This window comes from Hoplias malabaricus, chromosome 11 (genome assembly GCF_029633855.1).
Source record: "Hoplias malabaricus isolate fHopMal1 chromosome 11, fHopMal1.hap1, whole genome shotgun sequence".
Lineage (NCBI taxonomy): Eukaryota > Metazoa > Chordata > Actinopteri > Characiformes > Erythrinidae > Hoplias > Hoplias malabaricus.
Genome location: NC_089810.1, coordinates 18,736,345 through 18,762,181, shown reverse-complemented (window position 1 = coordinate 18,762,181; position 25,837 = coordinate 18,736,345). Strand labels below are relative to the sequence as shown.

The following is a 25,837-nucleotide window of genomic DNA, read 5'->3' as shown; positions in this document are numbered from 1 at the left end:
TTCCATTTACTTTTACTGACAGACTCCAGCCCCACAAAGCAACTGTTATAAACTTTACAGAGACATGGTATCAGTGACAAAGTGGCCAATTAGTGAGCAAAATTCTATAAAGTAGCAATAAAAAAAACACCTTGAGGGTGAGAAAGCTCCTCACTCTCTTCGTAAATGTTGCTCTGGTGGCTGAGACATATTAAAACTGGGAAATGAAAACACTCTAACCACATCTAATCCAACACCTAATTAGCATGCTTTCTCTACTGTGATACTGTAAGCAAAGCCAAAAGTACAGAAAAAATCTCTGTGGTTAATATATATAGTCATATAAAACCAACTACTAAAATTATGTGAAATTTGAAGAGTAAGCCAATGTGAATAAGAAACCATGTTCCCTTCATAATTTACACTGTCCAAATAATACTAAAATGTATCAAGGATTCCAGGAGGTAGCTGTGTATTTTGCACAGTATAAGTGGGAAGGGTGGGAAGGGCAAGCTGCAAGAGTATCCTCAAACCTCATCTCCCATGTGTGGTTGAAACTCAAATTTGAATGGAGGACAGAAGGCCGTAGGATACATCTCCATAAAGCGCTGGCGGTCACTGCGAGGGTCCAGACTATCTACAGCATTCTCGATAATGTCCAGTCCCTCATGACGAGATGTCTCCAGGTTGTACTCAGCTGAAAGGTACGTCCTCAATGCCCGGTTTAGAGAGGCATGATAGCCTAGATCACAGCACTGCACAGAAGACACACACACACACACACACACACACACACACACACACACACACACACACACACACACACACACACACAAAGATGATACAGGCTATTTAATCCCACTCATTCACACAGCCTGTCTTCAAAGAGCCCTCATATTTAATGTGTGCTAATTATCTGCACATTTCTGTAATACCTTTCATTCATCAGATGGCATTTAAAGCACAAACACTCCCCATGATACTATCATCTTGGTGCAGTTTTGTCACCATGAAACATGTATTACAATAAAACATAAATAAATGGTTCAGTTAAAATAAATAAATAACTAAATAAATAGTTAATGTTGGCCCTATCATAAAATTTTGCAGGTTTGACTGGCTACACACACTATACAATGGTAGGATGACCACATTACTCAGCACACATGCTAGGCCATGCATAGGCCTGTAGGTAAACATAATAGAAGAGCATATTTGGTGTTTTCCAACTGTGTTGATCTATGTGACACACTTATTGCCTGGTTTCACTGATGAAGCATGAGTTATATATTTATCCTCCTGTTTAATTAGGGAGGAAATATACCAATGAAACATTGTGCAAATTGTCCCAAGCTTTTTTTTTTAATTATTATTAATATTACTTTTTATCGTAAAAACATGTTGGGAGCTAGTGGATTAAAAGTAAGATTTCGTATTTGCTCAAGCTATTATCGCACAACACCAGTTATCAAGCTATACCCATTGAGTTCATCTAAGGACAGTATTTGGACATTCTTTTTACATTAGGCACAGGCAGACCAGGGCAGTCTGACATGCTCTCTATCAGCTCCATGGCCCTGAAAGTCCTCAGGTCCCTCATCAGGAATAGGTGACCTAATCTGCAGTGACGGCTCCCTGTGTGCTACGACTTTATTTGGCCTTGAAAACTGATTCGATTTTAGACGTTGGGTAAGTGTTACAGGCTTTGTAAGATAATGTTCATATTTTGTCTTAGATTCAGATAGAGTCAAGTAGACACAAAATGATTAAGGGTGACCTGTCAACTGTTTTTATAAGATTTAAAATTCCATTTAACTATATTTTGTTCATGTGTTTTATTAGTAAATACATTTATATGAATGTTATGATAAAATACATACTTATTTAAATGTGACCCAGGCTTAACCATGGAAATCAGTAAAACAGTCAGTTAGCAAAATCATTAGGTGAAAATTTGCCAATGAAATACTAAATAATGTAATAAAAATATTTAAATGCAGTTGTGATTTCAGTATTGGACTTTGTCAAAATGCATTTTCATAAAGTATAATAATTCAGCGTTAAGAACAACAAAACTATTCTCTCTGAGCTCCCACTGAGCTGTGCCAGCAGACTCCATCACTGAATACACTCTGAAAGAACGACTCTAGATGGTTAGTGTTAGTGAGTGAGAGAGAGAGAGAGAGAGAGAGAGAGAGAGAGAGAAAGAAAGAGAGAAAATGGGATCAGTTGCTGATGTGCTTTTTGAGTGCATGCTGACATGGAACAGTGCAGACTCTTCCCCTCAGGGCTGAGGGCTGAATTTAATCTACTCTCACTCCTTAAAGCCTCTGTCCATTCCCTCTCTCCCTCCCTCTTTCACTTAGATGAGACCTCAAGTCTAAGAGGCGCTTGCAGTAAAGAGCAAGAACCCATCCTGAGATTGGTAGAGGCTGCCCAGGCGGTGGCAGGAAGACAGGGCTCAATCTGTGGTCATATTGTGATGCAGAGGCAAGGTCACACTGTCCATCTTCATCAGAGAAGCAGTTTGAATTCAGCAGGCAGGAACATTACTCTACAAAGAATTCTGCAGTGAAATATGACATTTCCTTGTGAAAAAATACTCTTACAGTTTAAGGATACCTTGCCTTCCTGAATAAGTGAACACACGGCGATAGTTTGGAAAAACCCTTCTTAAATCTTAAGATACATGACTAAATTTGAAAGCGTTTACATAAAATTCATATTTGCTAATCCTTTGATCATCTTTCATTTTTGTTCATTTTAAACTGTCCCTAAGTAAATAATGTAGGCTTTGCCTATATAATGGGGCGATTTAAAACTATGCTGCTAACCTGCTGATGACAAAAGGCTAAAATGTGTGAAGTCTGGAATCTTTCTAAAGGCAAGTCTTTTGTCACTTTCTGCTTTAGCTTTGACCAGATGGACAGAGCAGCCTTCTATTTAACAGGTAAATCTGAAGCAAGCAAGAATGATGATATATTTGAATTTGAAGAGTCTCCAAACCTTTGACATGTAGCATTCTATTGCCAAAATACTGGACATTTACTGGGCTCCAACAATGGGAACACAAAGGTTTCTTTTGGGGGTGGGAGACATTATGCGGGATTTTATGTGACCTATAAGAGATGCTAAAGTAATTCACAAAAACTTGGCTTCAAGGCTTCAAGAACTACAGAATCATACTTCACACACAAATATGAGTATGCATACTTCAGATGAAAACACAAAGCTACTGATCTTTTAAATTAAATATCGATACGTTTTGTAATATAAATCAGCACAGAAAAATATATGCATACCTCTCAAAATATACAAAGATCAGCCATAATATTACTACCACTTCATTGTTGGTACACTCTGTCCACTGACAGTATATGTACATGAAGTTCTACAATTAAAGATTGTATTCCATCTATTGCCCCTAGCCCTATTCTTCAATGATCAGGAAACCCATGGGACCACAACAGAGCAGGTGAAATTTTGGGTAGTGGATGGTTTTGGTTGGTGGACTATCTTAGTCTTGCATTGACACTAAGGTGTTTATAAACTCCAGTAGCACTGCTGTGTCTGATCCACAGATACCGGCAAAACACACACTAACACCCTCAACACGTCATTGTCACTGCAGCTCTGAGAACAATCCACCAGCTTAATTATACCCTGATCTCACACAGCAGAGAAGAACAATGACAGACATAAATAGGGGGGTCAGTATCCACCCACATGACCACAGCAAGCCTGTTTCCTTTCTTTACTTCCTGGAGTGCTGTCTGTTCCCAAAACTGAACTCTCTCACCTTCTCTTTTCCTCATCTGAGACACATGCTTTTCAACCCATTTCCCTCAGGCAGAAGTATAAAATATCTCTTTAAAAGGCTTGACAGACTGTTCCTCAATAATGTTGCACAAAATTTTTAAACAAAGTCCAACTTTGTGCAATGTGTTTGGGACGATTTCTCTGAGTCTGTCTGAAGGCCTTTGCCTTTGAAGTCTTAAGAGCTTATTTTTAAGCACAGTCTGACAGATGTGACTGCTTTTGAGGATATATGTTCCCTGAGATCAAAGTGAGTGTAAAAGCAAAGTAGAAAATATAGATTTAATCCAACAGACTGCAAATGAGGCAGCAACACTGATTTTCCTGTCATTCGCAAAAGACCTGGAGTCATGCAACCACATTTATAAACATTCTACTTGTCGTAAAATGAATCTATAACCATGGTGGCATTTCTCTAGTACTTACATCTATTAAATCAGGCAAGTCATGGATATAATACTTGAAGACGGAGGAGTTAGTAGCTTCCAGCGTCAGTAGGTACTCATTGCGGGCTTTGATTGACTTCAGTTTGTTCTCAGAGTACTTGGCCTGCCTCTGATTGGAGAGAAAAGAAGAGAGAAAAAAAAAGAATGTAAGCAAAGAGTTTATAATGAGAATAATAATTCTAGACACATCATCATGCTTTCATGTCCATGCAAATGCTTCACTTTTTAATATTGCTTGCAAGATGACTGGCAAAAACTGATGTCCAAAAATACACAACAAAGGCATCATATGTAAATATAAAAACTATCTTCAACCTAAAAACACAGCAAGATCAGAGAGACAACAAACAAGAGACAAAAATAACCCTAATTGGGACAAAAGTGCAAAGATTACACAGTAAACAAACAACTCATCCTAGATAGTTGGCTGGCTGCTGCTGTTTATTCTCTGTCACTTGACACTACAAAAGACGTTAGTCATGTAACTGACCAACAGACAGTGACTCATCCTGACGCGCATATTTTAACAACTCCACAGACTTCAGTCCTACATTCCAGGAAGCGTCAAAGTGGGAAAAATGTTTCTTCCCACAGCTGCAAAACCACTTGTCACAGGTCTTAACAGAAAACAGGCCAGTTGAGAACATAAGGTATGGCCTCACCGACGTGACCCTGTCTGTCTAAAACAAGTTCACATGAAAAGCTGGGATGACATTCTTAAACGGTCTAACTCGCCAAAAAAGTAACACTGGCATTCATCTGAGTCAGCCACTGTGTTTATCTGAGAAAGAGAATAATTAATGCCAAGATGAATAAGTCAAACTGATTACTAAGACATAAAAGTGTTTATTTATTGATTCTTTAAAAAACAATTTTTTAAAGAAAAAAAATCTACAAGCAAGTTTAAGGGTCAACAGACTCAGTACCAATCTAGAGAGCTATAAATATCCCAGGCTATGGAGCCATGGAAAAGCATTCTCTGGAGTGATGGCACAACATTCAGTATGTCTGAAATTAATTATAATGGTTTGTGATTAAAAAAAACATTAATCACCCAAAACTAGTACCTGACTTAACTTTAAGCATTTATTAAAACATGGCTATAAACAAGTATTTCTCAACATGTTTTAGCACAAGTATTCTCATTATTACAGAGAGTTACCCTCCTACAAAGGCTCAAACAAATCCATGTTAAAAATAAATAAATAAATAAATAAACTTTATATATATATATATATATATATATATATATATATATATATATATATATATATATATATATATATATATATATATATATATATATATATATATATATATATATATATATATATATATATATTCAATGTAAACTGCCATTAATATTCTTGTGCTGAAAGGTTGCAGGGACTTGGTTCAGCAGGGCTGCTTGAGGGAAATCTCTAGAAAGAGGCATGGCGTCAGTACCTTCTCTTTCATCTTCTCAATCTTCTTGACGGAGCTGCGTCTCTGGGGCTTGTCCTCCAGCCTTATGTTGAAGACCGGATCTCCTGAGCGGCTGATCTGTCTCTCCTCCTGCTTCTCAAACTCCTTCAGTTTGCTCTCTGCACTGATGCTCTCTGTGTGGTACATGTGGTAAGTTTTCATCACCTGTGGGGCACACAGTTCAAAGATCAATACCAGTCATAACAGAAAAAAACTGTTTCTAATATGGTATCATTTACGATAATGAAGTGTACCTCTCATGAGCATATATTTGTGCAATATTACATCACAACTGTATGTTTACAAGTTACCTCTGTAGCTTTAGATTGAATTTTTTTCTTAAAATTCTTATGAAACTTTTGTTTTACAAAACACTGGCATCATGTGTGACATCCTACATGCTTAAAAAATTTAAGATTGTAAGCCCACACATTGTCATTAGGGTGTCATCACTATTGTCACAATTGTAAGAGAGGGTAGACTTTCCATGAAATTCTGCTATAAATGTGAATTTAAGTATGCCCATAGACTGACATCCTCATTTCTTGCTCCAGTCGGATGAGCAGCAATAGAAATGTAATGGGCCACAGAAGAGTTGTTTGTTAACCCTTGGCCACAGCATCCCAGTCTGGATTTGGAGCTGAAAGTATTCAATATGTCACTAATCCGGTGTGACCTGACAGACTGTGGACTCTTATGTCTACAGGATCTCAGTGTATAAAGAAGGTAATTAAAAATAAGTAAAGCATTTCCTGAGTGACCCAGTGATCCAAGTGTTGGCCCCAACACTGGGAGATTGCTGTTTGATTCATGGTGATGCCTCTACCATCTGAGGCCAGAAGTAGGAGAACACAATAGGCTTCGCTTTCTGGGTGGGTTGGACAGCCCACTCCCTTCCCTCATCACACAGAACGGTGCCAGCCAGCACAGGCGTCTGTGAGCTGATGTAACTGTATTCTCCTCTAGGGCATTGGCTGCTCAGTGACATTACATTAGAATTGCAGGAAGCTCATGCTTGTCCTCACCCTCCCAGTGTTGGTAGCATTATGTGTTATGAGGGAGTTAAGCTAACTGCTAATGGGGTGTGATTGAAGACCCTGTTAATAAATAAGACATTAAAATATGAATAAGCTATTCACACCGCATATTTCATTTAAATCACACTTATATACCCAAGGATGCAGCTTTATGAAATTCAAAATTAAAACTTTAAACAGAGAATATATAAAAGGGTCTAAAATACAGAATCAAATTCTACATGCTTATCATAAAAGTCATTAAGGAACTATGAGCATGCAGAGCATGTTGTTAAAATGGTTTCCCATTGCTTGAGTCATTGTTATTGTTAGTGGGCTATTAGTAACGCTAGCATGACTTCAATAACATGCATTAGGATATGACTCACAGCGCACAAAGCATGTAAAAAGAAGCTAATTATGCCTTTTTTTTACTCAATTTAAATGAAGTGGAAAAAATGAACGACAGTGGGTGTGGTTAAGTACAAAAAGCCACAATGCATGTTGAATAAAAATGTTGAATCATATTTCAAGGAAATTATAATATATACTGCCTGAAAGTCCTCTCTGTTCCAAAAGCATCTTGTACATATCCTTGTACTTATTAAGCATATCACACTGTAAGGTTTATTTTATGCTGCTTACAAAACACACATTTGCCTCTATTTATTTCTATTTGTGTGCTATGTCTTTGGTTCATATCTTATTTCCCAGAATACTGTAAATATTTCAGAGTTGTAAATATGTTATAAGTCAAACTGTATGTTTGAGTGCCACCAAGTTTTGCCAAGACATTCCTCGCATGTGCTACATGAAGAAAAAAAAATTATTTGGATTCTAAGAAAAAAATGAGATATTTTAAAGGATGAATGAAGGTTTAGCCATGTATTTTAGATTCCGTGAATTGTAACTGGGCTCTGCTGACAAGGCGTCTGCTGACAATTTACCTGACTTCAGATCACAAAACTCACAAAGCCTCACGCAGGTCAGTCCAGGCCATGACAACTGTATTGAATGACTGTACTCAAAATAGATGGTACTGTAAGGCCTTCCCCTTCCCTTATGTCTACAAGACGGCCACCAAAACAAATACGGTCAGTAGATATATGGAGCATGAACAGGGTTTCATTGGGCCATCCTGGCTCCTTCTCTTGTCCAGAGCAGTATAATTAGAACTGTGGTTAAGATGGCTGACCAAACCATGGACCTCACTCTTCATTTACTGGGCTGGAACTGTGTTTATATTTCTAGTTTTAGAATGAGCCATTTTGGCAGCACACAAAACCTGTTATTTTACTAGCTGTGGCCTTGATTGAGTGGGGTTTCTGATGCAACTATCATGGGGGAAGATTCCTCACAGAAAGGCTAAATCAGGTCAAGAGAAGATGATACACTCTTACACAGGCTTAAATTATGTCATGCCATGTGATGTCTTTGTAAAACTCTGTAGTCACTGTATGGTGAATGCAAATGCAAACAATCCACCCAGACCGATGTAGAACTCAGGCAATGGATGCTTGCTCTTGTCCAGTTGTGCAAAATGTAAATAAAAATTAAAGGCAATAATGTGTAAATAATTTAAGCCCTATATATTTTTGAAAATAATACAAAGACAATATTACAAATAGAGAATTTTAGAAAGTTAATTGCTTTTGAAAAATATTTTTTATTTTTTAATATAGGGTTTAAAGGATTTACCCATCATTGCATTGTGTTTTTTTATTGATATTTTGCACAGCGTCCCATATTTTCTGGAAATAGGCTTTGTATATGGCAGCTGCAGTGACACAGAGTATGGAGAGTAGAAAAAAGGAGAGACCTTATACACCACAGGATGACATGCAGAGCATGCAGCCAGCCGCTCAAGGACCGATGAACAATATCAAATGCTGCGAGGCCACAGGAAGCACTTTATCAGCTCTGCTCATCAGCTGTATCATTTCCTGTTGAGTATGTGCCTGTGATTCACAGCTGGACTTTCCTGGCTGCTGGTCATCTCTGAGCTGGAATTTTACTGAAGAATTTGTGTTTTAATCCACGACTGCAGGTAAAGGACTCTGACATTTAAACCTTAGCATTCATTCAAAGATCAATTAGATATAAATGGTGGAAAGACAGCACTGATACAATCCTCAAAGTCTGTGTTAGTCAGTATATAATTCTGGATCTCAACAAAATATTGCAGGTCACGTGACACCAACAGTAGCCGTATAAACCAGTCTCTGACTAAGTTTTATAGTCAAATATCAAAGAAGCAGGGTTCCAGGTGTCATTTCTCTAGTGGTATAATTAAAAGGAAAGGGTTACTCTTTTCAGGCAGTACTTTTTATTGACTAATCAATATCATAGTGGAGTGATTAATCAATTATGGAAACAGTAATTAGTAAAAGTCATATTCTAACAATTGCATTATATCTTCTCTAACATTTATTTCAGGAATTAATATAGCTTGTTTGAATGTGAACAACATTTTAATGACTTCAAATAAACACATACACTGAAGGCAATTCAAACAATGGTAAACATTTCATGTTAATCATTGACAGTCTTATGGCCAATTGGCCTTTCCCCCCATAATAGTGCAAATGAAATCCCAACCACTGGGCATACATTTATTGATTATTCAGTATAATAATGGACTGATTAATCAATTATTGAAATAGCTGTTAGTTGCAGCCATATTAAATATTGCACTCAGAGAGATGGATGAACATTTGACTAATGCTAAGATAATCAAAATCATGTTAGTCATTTACTGTACTAAACACTGCAAATACTTTATATGCACACAAAAAAGAACAGCCTGTCTTTTCTTATATGATAGCCTCGGGCAGTATAGTGCACATTAGCATGTTAGCAGAGCTGAATTGATGTGAAAGAGACGAGAGCGTTCAGTGCATTCCCAGCAGGCCAGATGTCCACAATTAAAGCAGAGGAATTAACTATTGATCACTGGTCGAAGCACAATGCTCTAGCAAGGTCAGAGCATGTGAGCCTGGAAAGCCTGCAGTGGTCTGGTCCCTTTACAGAGGGGTAGAGGGGGCACTTATTAAGACATGGAGCTCATGGCTGCTGTTGCCTGAGGGCAGAGCTAGATGGGAGGATATAATAATGAATGCCTAAACTATAATAGCAGCATAGAGAGGCTGCTGTAAAGTAAACATACATCAAAATTAGAAATGTAGTGAAAACATACGGTTGGGCTTCTATGCCAGTGCTAGGTACTGTTGTAAATACATAACCCATTAAAACCCTGATGAAACCTAGCTAAAAGGAGGTTGCTAGCATCAAACAAGTATTCATGAAAACTTTAGGAACAAACTATGGGGTCTTAAATCTTTACATAAGCATTGTCCACACTGATATAGTGATGAGAGAGAGAGAGAGAGAGAGAGAGAGAGAGAGAGAGAGAGAGAGAGAGAGTGTTCCTTGGCAGTTTGAGTTATTTAAAACTGATGTATTTTTTTGAAAACCTGCCATGTATTTACTGACAGACATAGATACACAGTATGGGCGGATGTTACAGAAACGCATTTAGCAAAAGAGCACTGGAAATGATTGAAGTACTCACTGTGTAGAGCTCATTGAGGACTTTCATCAGATCCTCTTGCAGCTGAAAGGCAATTTCTTTACTCTAGAGAGAGACAGAGAGAGAGAGACAGAGAGAGAGAGACAGAGAGAGAGAGAGAGAGAGAGAGAGAGAGATAAAAGCAGCCATTATCTACCAGGTTCACAAAAACTTACAGGTTTGACACATCTGCCTCATCCTGTCAAATCAAATAAGACAAAGCTCTCAACATGGTGTGTGTGTGTGTGTGTGTGTGTGTGTGTATGTGTTAAAGTTTCTGTTTGAGAGTGTGTAAAAATACAAACAACGGCCTGTTAAAACAGTCAAGCAGTTTACACAGCACCAAACCAGAATCAACCCAAATACAACAAACAGTACCAATACATGTGTATTCATGTTTACCTACAGTGTAAAGATAACAAATAGTGTGATGATTTTGTATTTGTTACCACTCATTATGTTTGAAGAAAAACAAATGCTTTATTTGTTTGCTGCTACAAACTGGAACTCACAATACAAAATATATTATTTTTAAATAGAGTATATTTTGAGAGAACCAAAATATTACAGACAGAAGGAAAATATGTACCACAGCTATCAGCGTGCCTCAAGCACAAAATCAATTAAAAAGTCACTATCGAGAAGAGCACAAGACAATTTTGCTCCCAAACACATTGCAGCACAAACATGCATGTGATGGCAAACACATGCTTCCTTTTAGGCCTTTTGCACTAAAAGAACACTGGTTCAAGGGCTTTGCTGGGTTGCTCAGTTCCAGCGTTGCTGTGGCTGAATTCAACGCCAGCACCACAGATAACTGAATAAAGTTAAGTTCATGGTTTATCCATTGTTTACAGTGGGTTCAGACTATACCGATATACGACACCTGAGTAAACTACTTTTAAATTGCATTTCAATAACATAGCATAATCCCTCTAAGCTTTAAGTTTAAATATATGTTACATAGTGCAGCAACTCATGTGAATGAGTAGCACTGTAGAGAAGGCTTGCCATCTTTCAGGCTACTCTAATCTCTCACTAACCCAATCATACCTCCACTAATCTGATTCTGATGGCCTTTTCCAGCAATCAGTCAGTCAAAGAGTCAGCAAGCCAATCTGCTCCCTACAGCTATAGACATATCTTGTCGTGACACTGGTGAAAACACAGTAAACACTTAAAGCTTGTGGCCTGTTAACAATTAATCAAGCCTCCCAGGAACAATCCTCCACTGTGCAGAAATGGCATTCACACACACAATAGGTGGCCATAGTAAGAGTTCATAACAGTATAAAATATTGTTCAGGGATTTTGAGTGATTTTTTTAATGCATTCAGAAATAGTGAACATTAAAACCCTATTAAACACATATATCATAAAAGATTACTTTGTATCATGCATTTGGATCAAACCTATAATTTCTAATTATTGACTTCAAATTATAAGTCAATGGTTTCAAACATTCCAAAGGATGTTAAATTTCAGACTCACCTTGTCAAACTTCATGTTTTATTGTTTTTCCAAGTGTAAATAAGAAAAAAACCTTTGTATACGTTAATAAGTTGCTGCTAATTTGCTGGTTGCAAAACATAGCAAAAATTTGGAAAACCAACAGCTGAAGTGTCCTTGAGCATGGCACCTAACCCCCTAAATGCTTACTGGGCACCAAGGGTGACTGCCCGCTGTGTTCACTGCCCCTAATCACTTGTTTGAATGCGTGGGTTTTCACTGCCATGAATGGGTAAAATGCAGGGGTCAGATTTAATTGCACTATTCTTCAATGATCATAAAGCATGATTGCACATTATTTTCCCTAATACCATTACATTAGCAAACTAAAAGAAAGGCAAAACGGATGGTGTGCTACCTTTTTTGTTGTTGTTGTTGAGAACAGTCTTGAACATTTGAACAGTTGTAACAGCCAGCATGTGTCAGATAGAGATTGAGATCTGCTCTAATCCAAATAAACACCCTGCACATCTCACATGTAGCTTCTCATGTACTATAAATTACTAGCAGGTGTGTGTAGCCAAACAATGACAGAGCCATACAATCGGCTGTGGTAAACCCCAACACTTCCTTGCAGTGACTAGGCATGGGCAGGGTTTAGGCATGCGGCCGCAAACAGGTGCAGGGACAGTAATCACAGGTTTGTGCCAATGGCTGCTTTGTAATCAGCCTTTCCCTGGGGCTGACCTCAGATCAGGTGTTTACCTGCCCATGTCTGCCCCTCTCACACCCGTTTACAGCTAATAACACACACTGACTTCCACACTCACATGCACAGAGGGCTAAAGTGGCTAAGCCTATTTAAGGAGCGGTCATGCATTCTGGCCATTGAGCCGGAGCTAGGAGAACAGGAGGGGACACTGAGACCTCCTGTTGTTTACTGTTGGGATACTGACTAAAGCCCTATACAGACAGGATATGTTTTACCTGGGGAGCTGGGGTAATATAATTTTACTACAGGATGTCAGTAATATTTATGGTGGATTCACACTGGATAAGAAATCTTGAATATAACAGACATGGGAGTGGCTACTTTATTCACACATTGCTGTCACACAGCATGTACCATACACAACAGTGCTACTGGCGATTTAGACTGTCATTGCTGCTGGGAGAACAGCCATCTAAAAAAATATATACAACCTTCAATGACCTTCTAGTCCTTCAAATTATAAAATGGCAAGAAGATAGCAAAAGTCGGTACTAATCCTTCACATAGTTATTAAAGCTAATATTATTATAAATAGTTCAATGGCAACTTAAAATGATCACAACATGCCTGTAGGCTGCAACTGTGCACAAAACCTAAATACAACTACAAAAAACTTCTCTCCGAGTGATACTTTAGGTCATTTTGTGGATTTGAGTGTGACGCGTAGCTCAGCAGCTGAACTTCTCCTCATACTTTATATTTCATCACTAAACACTTCCTCCAGCTCCTCCATTTCTCGTGAAAGCCAGCTAAACTCATTTTCCGCAGGATATGTCAGAACATTCACCCACACGTCAATTCAGACAGGATTAATATGACCTGGGTTTATTTTTACTGCTTGTTTTACACTAGATAAAATGCTCAAGAATTTCCAGAAATGGGAACACTCACTGTGGAAAAGGTTTATTTGAATGGAATTAAAACCACTGAGGTAATAATTACTTGATCCCACATCCACAGGTAAAACTCACATCCAAATAGCACTTAAGTGAATTGTTAAGCTGCAAATTATGTGATGGGCTCCTAAAACTATTCAACCACAGGCAGACATAATATAGTTAGTTGAAATCTTAAACGCAATAAAATAACTAAAGCAATATCTGTAAATTAAAAAACAAAACAAAAAATAAAAAGGTTCAGGACCTGGTTTAAATGTTATCAATGATGCAATATCTGCTGTAAATGTTCTTTGATAAAAATGTGTTTTGCTTAGACTTTCCAAGCTCTTGATAACCATGCATGTTATTACTGTGCTAAAGCACATGCTTAGAACAAAGCTAATTAAAAACTAAGGATTTTTTTGTTGGAAGGCCATTACTGAATACTACTACACCCAAAGTAACTTTCAATTTTCACTGAGGTTGTAGGGCTAAAAAAAGATGAATTAATAAATCCACCTTCAGTTGCCACTACACCACTGCTTCCATAAATAACCTGCCAGTATGGAAAAAGCCAGTCAAATAAATAATTAAAATAAAATGAATGTAATAAAACCAGTCTAACCATGAAGGAATTCCGCACTGGAAACCAATATTTGCAGTGAGCGCCCATTGCTTTACTGCCAAGCTCCATTTGAGGTTGAATTAAGGAATACTACATATAGACAGTATAATACTAAATAGTAATACCTTAACAGCAACACATTAACAATGTGTGTCAGTAAACTGTGTGTGTGTGTGTGTGTGTACACATGAGGGATAGAAGGAAAGAGAGCGAGAGAGAAAGCAAGGGAGAGACAGAGAGAGGGAGAAACCGACTGTGTATGTGGCAGAGGTGACAGCAGGGATCTATGTTTGTGACTCATTACTGAAAATGTTGTGATCAAAGGCAGTGTTGAGGGTTGATTACAGGCCACAGAACTTTTAACCCTGCTCTGCTGTCATAACAGAGAGAGAGAGAGAGAGAGAGAGAGAGAGAGAGGTCACTGAAAGATGGGTGAGGTTGCCCGGCCCCTTTTATGAGTTTTGTATGAAATTATATCAATTTTGGCTTATTTTACCTCTGTTTTTTGGGTTGTTCCATACGCACAAAGGAAATAAACATGTGTAATTGCAATAACTTTCTGGAAGAAATGCTTAATTTTTGGAAATATTTTAGGGCTGCCAACATTTTCGGCAAAGACTGTATATCAGTCTACGGAAAGTCTACAACAAACAATGTTGTCTCATAGTGCAGTTAAAAATGTTAGTGGTTAAGGGCACTTTAAATACATAGATTGATAAAAACTAATTAATTAATTAATAATATTTACCTCAATCTCATAGTAATCCTATGGTAAATAGATGAATAAATATAGGAACCCTAACTGCACAAGAAACACAACAGCAATAATAATACACTGGATATTATTCAACTATATAATAATAATAATAATAATATCATAACTTTTTACTAGACATCCTTTACAAAGAAAAACAAGAGAATTTCTCAAAGTAAAAGGAAAAGAAAAATGAGTGAAGGAAAAGGAGCGAATGTAGGCAAGAAAAAGACAAATGTTGTGAATTAAAGGCGACTTAGCTTTACAATCAACAAAGCAAACAAACGTTCTCATATGGCAGGTTCGAGTCATGTCTCATGAGCTTCTCTGTAAATGTACATGTCTCTGTAAATGTCCAAATATTAAACTACAGTATTAGGCACAGACAATGTTAAAAACAGCTGTGCAACACACTGAACATCTGCTCTTTTGTCATAGTAGGCCCTTCAACATCCCACGCAGTAATAAGCACCTTCTCCTCATTTCACAGGGCTACAGTAAGAGTAGACCAGACCTCTGCTGCTCACATCAGGACTACAGACATCGGGTTGTGTTGAAAAACAATTATTTGCCCATCTGGGGAAATAATTCAAACTAAAAGATTATAAAAATTATAATATAAACTACAGGGCCTCCAAGTCAAAATTACAGAGATTACCTTGTAGTCTTCGATCATTAAGAGAAAATTGAATCACTAATGAGCTATCTGACTACTAGCCTAATAAAGCAAATTTTCCAATGTTTAAAAAAAAAAAAAAGTCATATTCCTTCAAACAGTTCCTTAATCCAGATGCAAGTTATATCATTCTCACTTTTCCATCCCAAAGAACAAAGCTTCTCTTTCACTGTCTCAGGGCCTCATGGCCAAGTGTGCCTGAGAAACCCCTCAGTGATCCTTACTTGAAAATAACCATCTCCCTCCAATGCTCAAGCCTTGTAATTTAGTGCTGCGGTCAGCTCGTGTGACTCTGCCATACGAGAACACATGATCTGTCTGGGAGTTGTCCCTGGTTTGTGGTCTGCATTGAAAACAGGGCCACGCTGCTTCGGCCAGAGAGCCTCAGAGATCAAATGGGCCAGAGGGGAGTGTGATTAGAGCTTCTCTTTGGGAGCTTCTCCACAAGAACGACGATAGCCCACAATGAGCCATATGGCCAGACCCACCTCGCAACTCTTACAAAAAAAAATACTGGCACAGAATATGCATGTACCACAAAAAAAACAGGCACCAGATTCAGTTTCAGCAGGGCTAACTGCAGAGAGGTCAGCTCTATCCCGCGAGTGGTTGATATTGTACAGTACAGGCCTCCGAGTGTACCAGCAGAGAGCATATGTCTGGTATTTGAGGGATATTGTAAGAATTACTTAAACTCATACAAATCAAAGCAGGAACTGGCAAAGGAAGTCTATCATAGGGAATGTAATTCCTGCAAGAGCTGGTTTAACCAGCAGCAATTACCAGGAAACAGACTAGGAATAGTTCACCAAATATAATATATCTTCAAGATGGCTATTTCTACACTTCACAGCTATAAAATATACTTGTTTTCTTTTGTAAAAATGTTTGAAAATTGTAACCACTTGGAATATGATGCCATAGTCGAGTGTTTTTACATGTTAGCATCTCCAGGCATTGTAAATCTAAAGAAGTGGACTTTGGATATGAAATATCTTGGCTAATTGATTACTATTAGGGTAATGTGGCCAGTTTTAAAAGCTATTAGGTTTATTTGAAAAGCTATATTATGTGCATGATCCATTGCTTTCTAATGTGGCATAGTGAAGGAGGAAAGAGGAGTACAGCAGCTCTTACCTTCTTCAGCAGACGTGTAGAGTCCTCGCTGATCTGCATGAAGCGCATGATGACATTGTTCAGGTAGATATCACTTAAAGTGGCATGGTCTTTACTCTCCCGCCGCACCTGATTCAATAGCAGATACCAGCAGTTCACTGGAGACAGGAGGTTCTGGTCTTTTCTACATAGCGAGAGAGATAGAGAGAGAGAGTCAGTTCAAGTATACTGGAGCGTTATGAAAGGCTGTGGCTTGTTTGCTCTCTGTTGCTTTCTGACAGATCCACCTGTGCATCTGTATCGGAGATCAAGGCATGGAAAAATTCCTCACATATCAACCATCAGCAAGTTCTTTAACAGGGAAAGCTTCAAGAACCAAGAATCAGGGAGCACTCTAACATACACACTAAAGTCTGGACAGAGTCTGAAAATGTTTATGTTATCAGGTCCTAAACAGCTGCTTGCAAAAGGATCATCAAAATGTAACAAAACAAAAAAAAAACCTACATATAACTTAGCATCATCAGTACCAATAAAGTTTTAATAGCATTGAACTCAAAGCAGTCAACTCTGCTATGGGATACTTAAGCATACACTAAGCATAAGTGGCTGGTAATTTTTGTATGTTTGTTTTGTTTTTGGTTATGATCAGTGATATTTTAGTTGTTTTCTTTAGGTAGATCCACACTATAGGCCTTAAGCATGTCAGTATAGTCAAGCCAGGCTGCCTGTTTAACAAAAAAGTACCACGGCACCTCAGAAAAAACATAAATCACCAATAGAATCAGAAATAGTAGTAATGTTACTTTTACTTCATGGAATTTTACTTTATAATTACATGTAATGAGTGACGTGTCAAGTAACTAATGTGTCAGTTGTGTTTGAAATTACAGTATAATATCAGCTGACAGCCTGGGCCTGGAGAGGCAGGAAACATATTGAGGCTCGTTTTCAGAACATCTCACTTTAGCTCAATTTGCAAAACAGGCAGGCATCAACAAAACAGTAGAGTGGCTGTCACCTCACATCCCCGACCCTGAACCAAACGGACATCCACACAGGCTGCATAAAGAAAGAGAGGGACAAGGTCTTGGATCCAGAATTTCTGAGCTCAAATATTTAAGCATTTGGCAACACTACACTATTCCTCAAAAACAGGAACTGGAATCAAACCTCAAATGAATTGACCTAATGCACTGCTAGTGAAAAAACAGCTCTTAAATGTGATAATCACACATTTGTAATCAAAATGAAGCCCATGTATAATAGTTGTACTTTACATCTCCACACATATACTAAGTACGTTCTCACTGGGATTTAAATCATGAGATGATGCAACCTTGGCACCATCTTAAATCCCACTTCCTATAATTGCTCTCTGACTTGACAAGTACGGAGGCATCTTGGATTGTCCAGTTAGGGAGTGCTGTTGTTTTTGGAGTTCTCTTTCTTTAAACGAAAAAATAGTGCAAAACCCTTTAGATAACTCAAGTGGTAAATATGAGTCTATGATGTGTGCATTTGGGCAATTCATTGTATAGAAAGCTCCAGAGATGAGAAGAAGCATTCTTCAGAGTAAATGGCAGGACTAAAAAGCCAGGATTGGAGGATAAGTCATGCCAGACTGGATCAAATGGATAATCTAATTGAGCTAAAAGCTCAGCAAGGCTGGCAATATGAACGCTGCATGGCAGGAGGATTTGAGATTGCAGAGGGAGTTATGGCAGCCTGGGCGTGCCCTGTCACACTGCAGCAAACATAAATCCCTCTGTAAGACTGCGTCAGTCTCCTGAGCACACAGTCTGTTTTCTCTCATTCACACTGAGTAATGTATGGAACTCAGCATAGCTGAGTGACACTGCTGGGTTGGCTAAAGTGAACACATGACTGAGATGAAATCCTGCCAAATATTTGCCTTATGCCATGTCCTCAAAAGACATAGTGATACAAAAGCAAACTACTGCTATCCAGTGACTGGCTCTGAACAGCTCAGTGTTGATTAACTGATTTTAATAATAAGACAGAGATGACATTGGCTATAAAATACTATAATGAACAACATCTAAATATGGAACCAGCAATTAGGCACAATGAAACAAAGTTCTCTCCTTAGTTTAACCCAAGGTTAACCTGATAACTACAGTCATGTGCAAAATTAATTCACCACCAAAAACTGCCCATTCAGTGAATTCCAGTGAAATTAGTGCTGTCTCCCTCACTACATTTCATAAACAAATAACAGTGTGTCTTAACTCTATACATCAGAGAGTCAATATTTAAGCACTTGTAAAAGAGTGCGGGTAAAACACATTAGAAAATTAACAGCAGTGCTCTGCATGTTCCAAGTCACAGCAAAGTTGTGGTGTACAAGTCGCTCTTTTTATCCTCGTATGTATCTTAAGAGACATGGAGAAAAGGAAATATCAGCAGGACATCCCAACCATATTCATATAGTGCTGTTCCAACTGTTGAAGAGAATGGAATTTAACTCCAAAACTGCTGAGAACAGGGTCAGAGAAAACTTGCCAAATAAAACAATCATTGGAATGACAGAGAAAGCATTAACGAAGGCAGCTCATTAAGAATGCATAGCTTAAACCCACACTGACAGGGGGGAGGGGTCTCTCCCCTTGCACTGCGGCCAAGAGACTTCAGCAGCAGCTGCATTCCCTAAAGGGACTACCTGCTGCCCCAGCCATGCTGCCTTACCCCCACAGGCTTGACCGCACAGACCCTCAGTGACCCTTCAGAGGCTCATACCACACACAATCATAGGAAACACAACACACTAGCCCCTTTCACATGGCCAGGATAGTCAAGCCCTACTGAGCATTCATATGCTAAATCTAACCAAAAACTAGGGCAGTCTGTTGATTTTCCATAAAATCTGACCTGACACTTTTGCCCAGGGTATGATTTTCAGGACATTCCTTTTTGACAAACCTGGATAAATAAAATCCACTTGACTTGACTTGATATTACCATAGCATTAAAGGGTCAGACTGAGCGAAACTGAGAGAAAGAAAACTGGATAGAAGCATCAAAATGCTATTCATCAAAAAAGAAAGTCAAGACAGAACTGCAATATTTCCAGTGAATAACTATAAGCTATAATGTATTTTTGCATATAATCACAAACGCCATTAGTAACGCCATTAGTAAGTGGTGGGACACATCCACTTCCATGCATGGGATTTATCAGCCCAGTGAGGAAAAAATGCCTTTTTATGAATCAAAATGTTATTTAATAATAATAATTTAGCATAGTGTACCTCCTTGTATCTGAGTCACTGTATACCACCATGGTTCTGTTTATTCCCTAAAGGTAATGTAACAAACACAGGCTGCAGTTACTCAGCTTGCAATCAAAACAGCCATTGCTGGGTGGAATAAAAACAAAAAAAAAACATATGATCTGTCCCTAACGGCTTTGTGTTTGCTTAGATTAGGACTGGAAGAAAAATTACCACATGATAATAAATGACAAAATTACCACAGACAAGGTGAAATGTTTAAACTGAAATAATACATTTGCAAGGTTAAAACAACAAACTTTCTAGCAGTCTAACGCTAAAAAAAGATCATTGTCACTACAGAAATAATTTCTGTTACAAAATTGTTGTTTAGCACCAATGGAACAGATAGGATCTTTCATTATCTAGCCCATTCTCCTGCTTTCCCCAAGGAGCTTCTAAAGCTTCTTTGCTTCGGCCTGCACAAAAGCAATCACGACTCAGCAGAAAATTAAACAGGCCAAATTTGATATCAGTGATTTACCCTCAAACTTTAACTAAAGGAAAGGAAAACAAGTTAACTGTGAATCTGGGTGACAGGGTGAAGTTTTCATTTTGAAGGCTTTGGACACACTGCATAATTATGGATTTGGCAACCTGCAGCAAGGTCATGGAATGGCAGTTATTTCAGCAGCAGTCATGCAGATAGAGCAAAAACACAGTTTATCAAATGCTTATAGAGCATCATATAACCACAGGCTTGATGCAAAAACCCTGAAATAAGACCCAGGAAATGCTGCGTTACCAGCGACCCAACTCTAATATCTCTGAGATGGCTCTAAGGGCAGGAGGAAAACTTTGGACACAAATTATATCTTTGCTATCCATATCCCAGCATACCTCCCTGAGCAAACAGAGCTTGATGTGTTAGTTCAGCAAACAGAGCTATTCTGCTAGGCTTTATCTCTGTAGACCAGGACACTCCATATCCAGAGACAGGGTTCTACAAAAGAAGATGAACCATTTCGGACAAAGGCTTTATAAAAGCGACTGCATCTTTTCTATTTGTCTGTTTACATTGCTCTGTGTAAACCTTAGATACCTGACAAGCGCTTCATGAACACAACGTGTGCGCTCACATGAAACCAAGCCCTATTCTCCCAAGAGTGCACATCCCAAGTTGATGCTGTACTAGGCAACACAATTTAAACTCCTCTAACAACTTCCTCAAACTGTTTTCTCCATATAGATTCTAGTGATCATTAAAGCCAGGATATACATTAATAATAATAATAATAATATTCTTAAAAACAGTCTATTAAAAATGTTAAGCTTCTAATTCTTCTTTTTAAGCTTCTATTTTTAGCTTCTGATTTTAAATGAACATTTATTTACAAATAAAAACAACAGAAATTCCAAGTTGAGATTTGTCTGTGGATGTTGAAGTAAAGTGAAGGTAAAACTCAGTACAACATTTTCAAATATCCATTAACACAAAGTCTTTTTGATTTTATTGTTTACAATTTGTCATAACGCAATCTGGAGCACATTAACAAGTCGGACTGAAAGATTTTGATGTGGTCTGAGCAGGTTAGTACACATGGGTGACTATTGATTTCATGTGTCTTTGTAGGACATCTGCTTCATGCAAATATGATTATCTATTAAAATATGGTAACCAATATTCAACTTACCCCAAATATAGTTCACAGGCCAAAACATGTTTTATGTCTGGATGGCTTCTTTAAATTTTACACTTGGAGTTAATTAGCATTATGTAAACCGCATTTCTAAACCCTTATACCCCTTCCTCAAACTCATAATTTGTTCTAAATATATAAGTAGAGAGAGAATATTGTCTTCAAGATTGGTGCTATATTCTTTATTCTTTTATTTCTTTTGAATTTTTCCAACAATTTTAGTATTCAAACAAGCTTTTTGAACTCTCCTTTCCATCTTAAAGGGAATGTCTATGATTGTAGGTATACACAGTTCTCTCTGGTTGTTTACATTCAGATGCTAAGCATCTTTTAAGGTGGAATGGCAAAAAATGATTGTTGTTTGTACATAGCTGAAGTTGAACTTATCTGTCAGTTTTAATTCACTGCTTGATTTACCAGTGCTTGATTTGTCAGTATTACCCACCTATTCTCTACATTGTGTGTGTGTGAGAGAGAGAGAGAGAGAGAGAGAGAGAGAGAGAGAGAGAGAGAGAGAGACTAGCATACCGGACTGAGATAGTTTGTTGCTTTAACTCATTTACAGACACTGGGGATTCGTAAACACATTACACCAGATTTGAGCATACAAACAGACTGAAGAGCTAGCAAATGATGAGGAAACAGCTACAATCGTGAATCTCGTCTTTAACCTTAGACAGTGCCTGCTTTTAAAATTGAAAGCCACCGCTGTCCTGCATTTACTGTCTGAATCCACCTTAAATGTTTAGGCTAGATAAGGCTAGTGTTAATAGCGATTTTTCACTTCGACTATAAATGTGCTTTTAAAAGACAGATTATGGCTTTTTATTCACAATTTTTATATTCAAAACCTTTGATGGGTCAAGTTTATGAGCCTTCTCCACATTATTCACCAGCTTCTTACTTAAATACGCCATTCCACCTTAAATAGACCACTATGCGAAGATAAATATAGCGCTAGGTATTATAACTAAAACTCTTTTTGAAACAATTGATGTTTCCAATTTAATCCATTTAAAACGCAACCAAGTGTACATCACTAAAACATCTATCTACCCTGTTTGTTACCAAACTTGAATTCTCTGATCTGCCTTAAATAGGCAATAGATAGGTATGCTTAAATAGGCTTAGCCCTTCATTTGTTTAAAACATACACACACACACACATCACGGAGAAACGCAGCTTAATCTGGTTACACCTTTAATATAGATATAGATGTCTGTACTTCTGTTTTTTTTCCCAAAAATGTCTTGCTTACCTGTTCAGAAGAACATTAGTCAACTCTTGATTTCTTTTGTAGTCTAGCTGCTCCTAAACTGCCTGCATCTTGCAAACACATGGCCAGTATTTTCTCTTGTTTTACTCAGTCTCTGATCATGCAGTGAGTGATATGACTGAGTGCAGTAAATATGTTGCAGATTGCTCCTTTAAACATGCTACGGAGTGGTATGTTCATGTCTTTGTACACAGATGTAGTCTTGTACCCCCAGACACTGGGATCGAATGTGTGTGGCCACAGTAGCTCTAGACTTGCTATTTTTACTTTAAAATCATGTGTTGTAAAAGAAAGAAGCCTCCAGGATTAGTCAAATAGACTGTTGTAACATCTTTACAGTAAAAGCTTTAAAATTTTTCCTTTGCCTCAGCTACTTCTGCTCTCTGGCGCAGAAATATCAGCTAATTACAATACAATCTGTACGCTCATTTTAATACTAATTCGCCCTCTCACCCACAGCAGTGTTAAGCTGGTTTTAGCTCTCACTGCCTGGCTTACAGCAGCATTTTCAAGACTTCTTAATCTCTAAATGTCTTTTAAGAAAAAGTGGTGAAACTGGCAACCTCACACAGGGCTAAGTGTTTCACACTGCTATCTGCTTAGCGTACACCATCTATGAAAATTAAAATTAATACATTCTATAATTCAAGCCACACACACACATACCCATCCATCCATACATATTTTCTTTAACCACTTCATCCTGTTCTGGGTCTTGGAGGGTTTGGAATTCACTCTGAACCTATCAAAGCAAGGCAAACACTCTGGATGGGGCTCCAGTCCATCCCAGGGCATCTCACACGTTCACCAATTCACATATGAAAATGTGTATTTTCTGTGTGACTGTGGAAGCAAACAAAAAAAACCCGGAGGAAACCCAAACGACAAAAACAAACCAAACTCTTCACACACTATAGTGCCTCATAGAAAATAAAACATTCTCTTTTTCTATTCTGAAAAGGTTAGTTTTAACATTATCCAAGTATTTGTCTGTCAATAAATTCATCCTAAGTAAAGGAAACAGATAAAACAGGAAACAATTTGCAAATAGAACACTATAGAACACTTGCAAATAGAAGCTATCTCTGATCTCATAACATTGACTGGCCACCTCAGAGCCCAGACCTTATGATCACTAAACATATTTGGGATTACTTGAATCAAGAGAAGCAGAAAATGCAACCGTCTCTTAAGATTGACCTTTGGAGGAATGTACAATTCTCCTCTGAAAACAAAACCCCAGACAAAAATGGGAAAAAGATTCCATGTACATTCATTACTTATTTTATTTAGTTCTTTCTCTCAAAAATATCTTGTAGCACTTTATGATTTGTTTAAAACGTAAAGTGTTACAATTCAAATAAATGATTATAAATAACCATCTAACAAATCTAACATACATACATGTTGTTATTACAACATATTTATAAAAAACATTTAGTATTGTTCTGACTGGAAATTACATAAATGAAGATGAATGGTTGTTTTTATGCAGTGCTTTTAAAACCTGTTGCACATGAGCACAGATACATGTATCAAATTTATCTAAAACTAAACTAGTTTTATATTTCTAAAAACACTGACACCAACCTTTTAAAATGTGATTTTAAACTGCCCTGGTCTGTAAGCTATAACCAGCATCCCATGGCTCCCCAGAGCTCACAAGTATGCTGGCGTGCAACGTCAATGTTTTCAATGTCAGTATAAAAAGTACACAGCCCCGTGGCTGAGCTCTCTGCTGCTCCAGTTCAGCTAACAGCTGCTGGACTCATCTGGGTCGGCAGCAAGCCGCCTGCTCTATTTACAGAAGCACAGGGCAAATACTCAACAGATTTTTGCCCCCTTTCCCACAAGTTCAAACATTATGCAAATGTGAGCCCGTTCTTTTCTATGATGGCAGACTCTGGCAGAGTAATGAGACCACAGGCTCACTTTAAATGCATGTAAACATTCCAGAAGGTCCACTGTCTTGGGCGAGAGTCCGTCCTAGCACAACCCATAACATATGATCGATGTGAAACAAACTAGTTAACTGGTGATCTCTAGACTTAAATTACTTAAACATAGCACATTAGTTTATATTAAACAACATTAATATTGTTACATTCCTTGTGATATATTCAAATGTATGATTAGTAGCTAGCATGCTGAAATAAAATGTTTTTGACCTGACTATAAAGTTCTATCTATTTAAACAAGACTGCATTGACTTTGTCTGGTCTTCTAATCGCTCAGAGACTAATGTAGAACAAAAATGGACTGAGAAGTGGCAGAATACACTTGCCAGAAACCTTGGTCTTCAAAGCACACAATTTAATATGCTACAATCAAAGCAGCAGCTATATCTGTTGTTCTGTGCTCAATTTATGTGCGTAAAAGTCACATAAGTAACTAAATGCATAGACCTTCTTTAAAATGGTCTTCTATAGAAACTTACAGTTCCCAAGATTACCAATTTTAGGGTAAAATATTTGAAAGGTAGATGAAATAATTTAGTCAATATATTCTGTTTTCTATTCTCTTAAAAAAAAGAAAAAAAAATCACCTCTTCCCAAAACAAAGATAAAGGCCTGTTGAAGAAGCCTGAGGAATGGCTAAAATATGGATATAGGTTCATGCTGTAAGGCCAAGTAGGCATGCTTGTCCTCTCAGGGCACTGCATTTCAATTCCCAAGCATTTATTTATTCATAAAGGAGTAAATACATTTTTCAAACCAAAGTGAAAACCACTTTTCAAATCCAATTCATGCAGCGCAGGAAAGGAAATGAAGTGTGGCATCAGAACGTAATTTCTAGAGGTGTCATTTAGTAAATGCGTAACAGATAACCAGCAAAATTATATCTTGCTGTCCCTCTTGAGGCTTCAAATGAACATTCCCAGGCAATGCAGAGATTGACAGGAAGCCTGTTATTTGTACTTGAATAAATTGATCATTCCACATTTTATTATATTGGCATAACCTTACTGCACATTGCAACAGTACAAGTAATGCCACCTGTGGGAGGGATTAGTCTTAAATCACACCGAGGTAACTCACAAAGCAGGGTTTAATCTCACCAGGATAGCT

The 25,837-nt window shown here is 37.8% G+C and overlaps 1 protein-coding gene across 3 annotated transcripts in view; it reads right to left on the bottom strand.

Annotated features, from left to right (window-relative positions):
• srgap1a (SLIT-ROBO Rho GTPase activating protein 1a) overlaps positions 1–25,837 on the bottom strand; it is a 96,272-nt gene that overhangs the window by 41,259 nt on the left and 29,176 nt on the right. For 2 of the 3 annotated variants that reach the window (XM_066684548.1, XM_066684550.1), the window contains exons 3-7: positions 16,581–16,743; positions 10,293–10,355; positions 5,688–5,870; positions 4,222–4,350; positions 513–734 (exon numbers count right to left, since the gene is read on the bottom strand). In XM_066684548.1, coding sequence (XP_066540645.1) covers positions 513–734; positions 4,222–4,350; positions 5,688–5,870; positions 10,293–10,355; positions 16,581–16,743 — 760 coding nt within the window. Of the gene's footprint in view, positions 1–512; positions 735–4,221; positions 4,351–5,687; positions 5,871–10,292; positions 10,356–16,580; positions 16,744–22,751; positions 22,845–25,837 lie in introns of those variants that run through there. The other variant, XM_066684549.1, reaches the window with a different exon arrangement.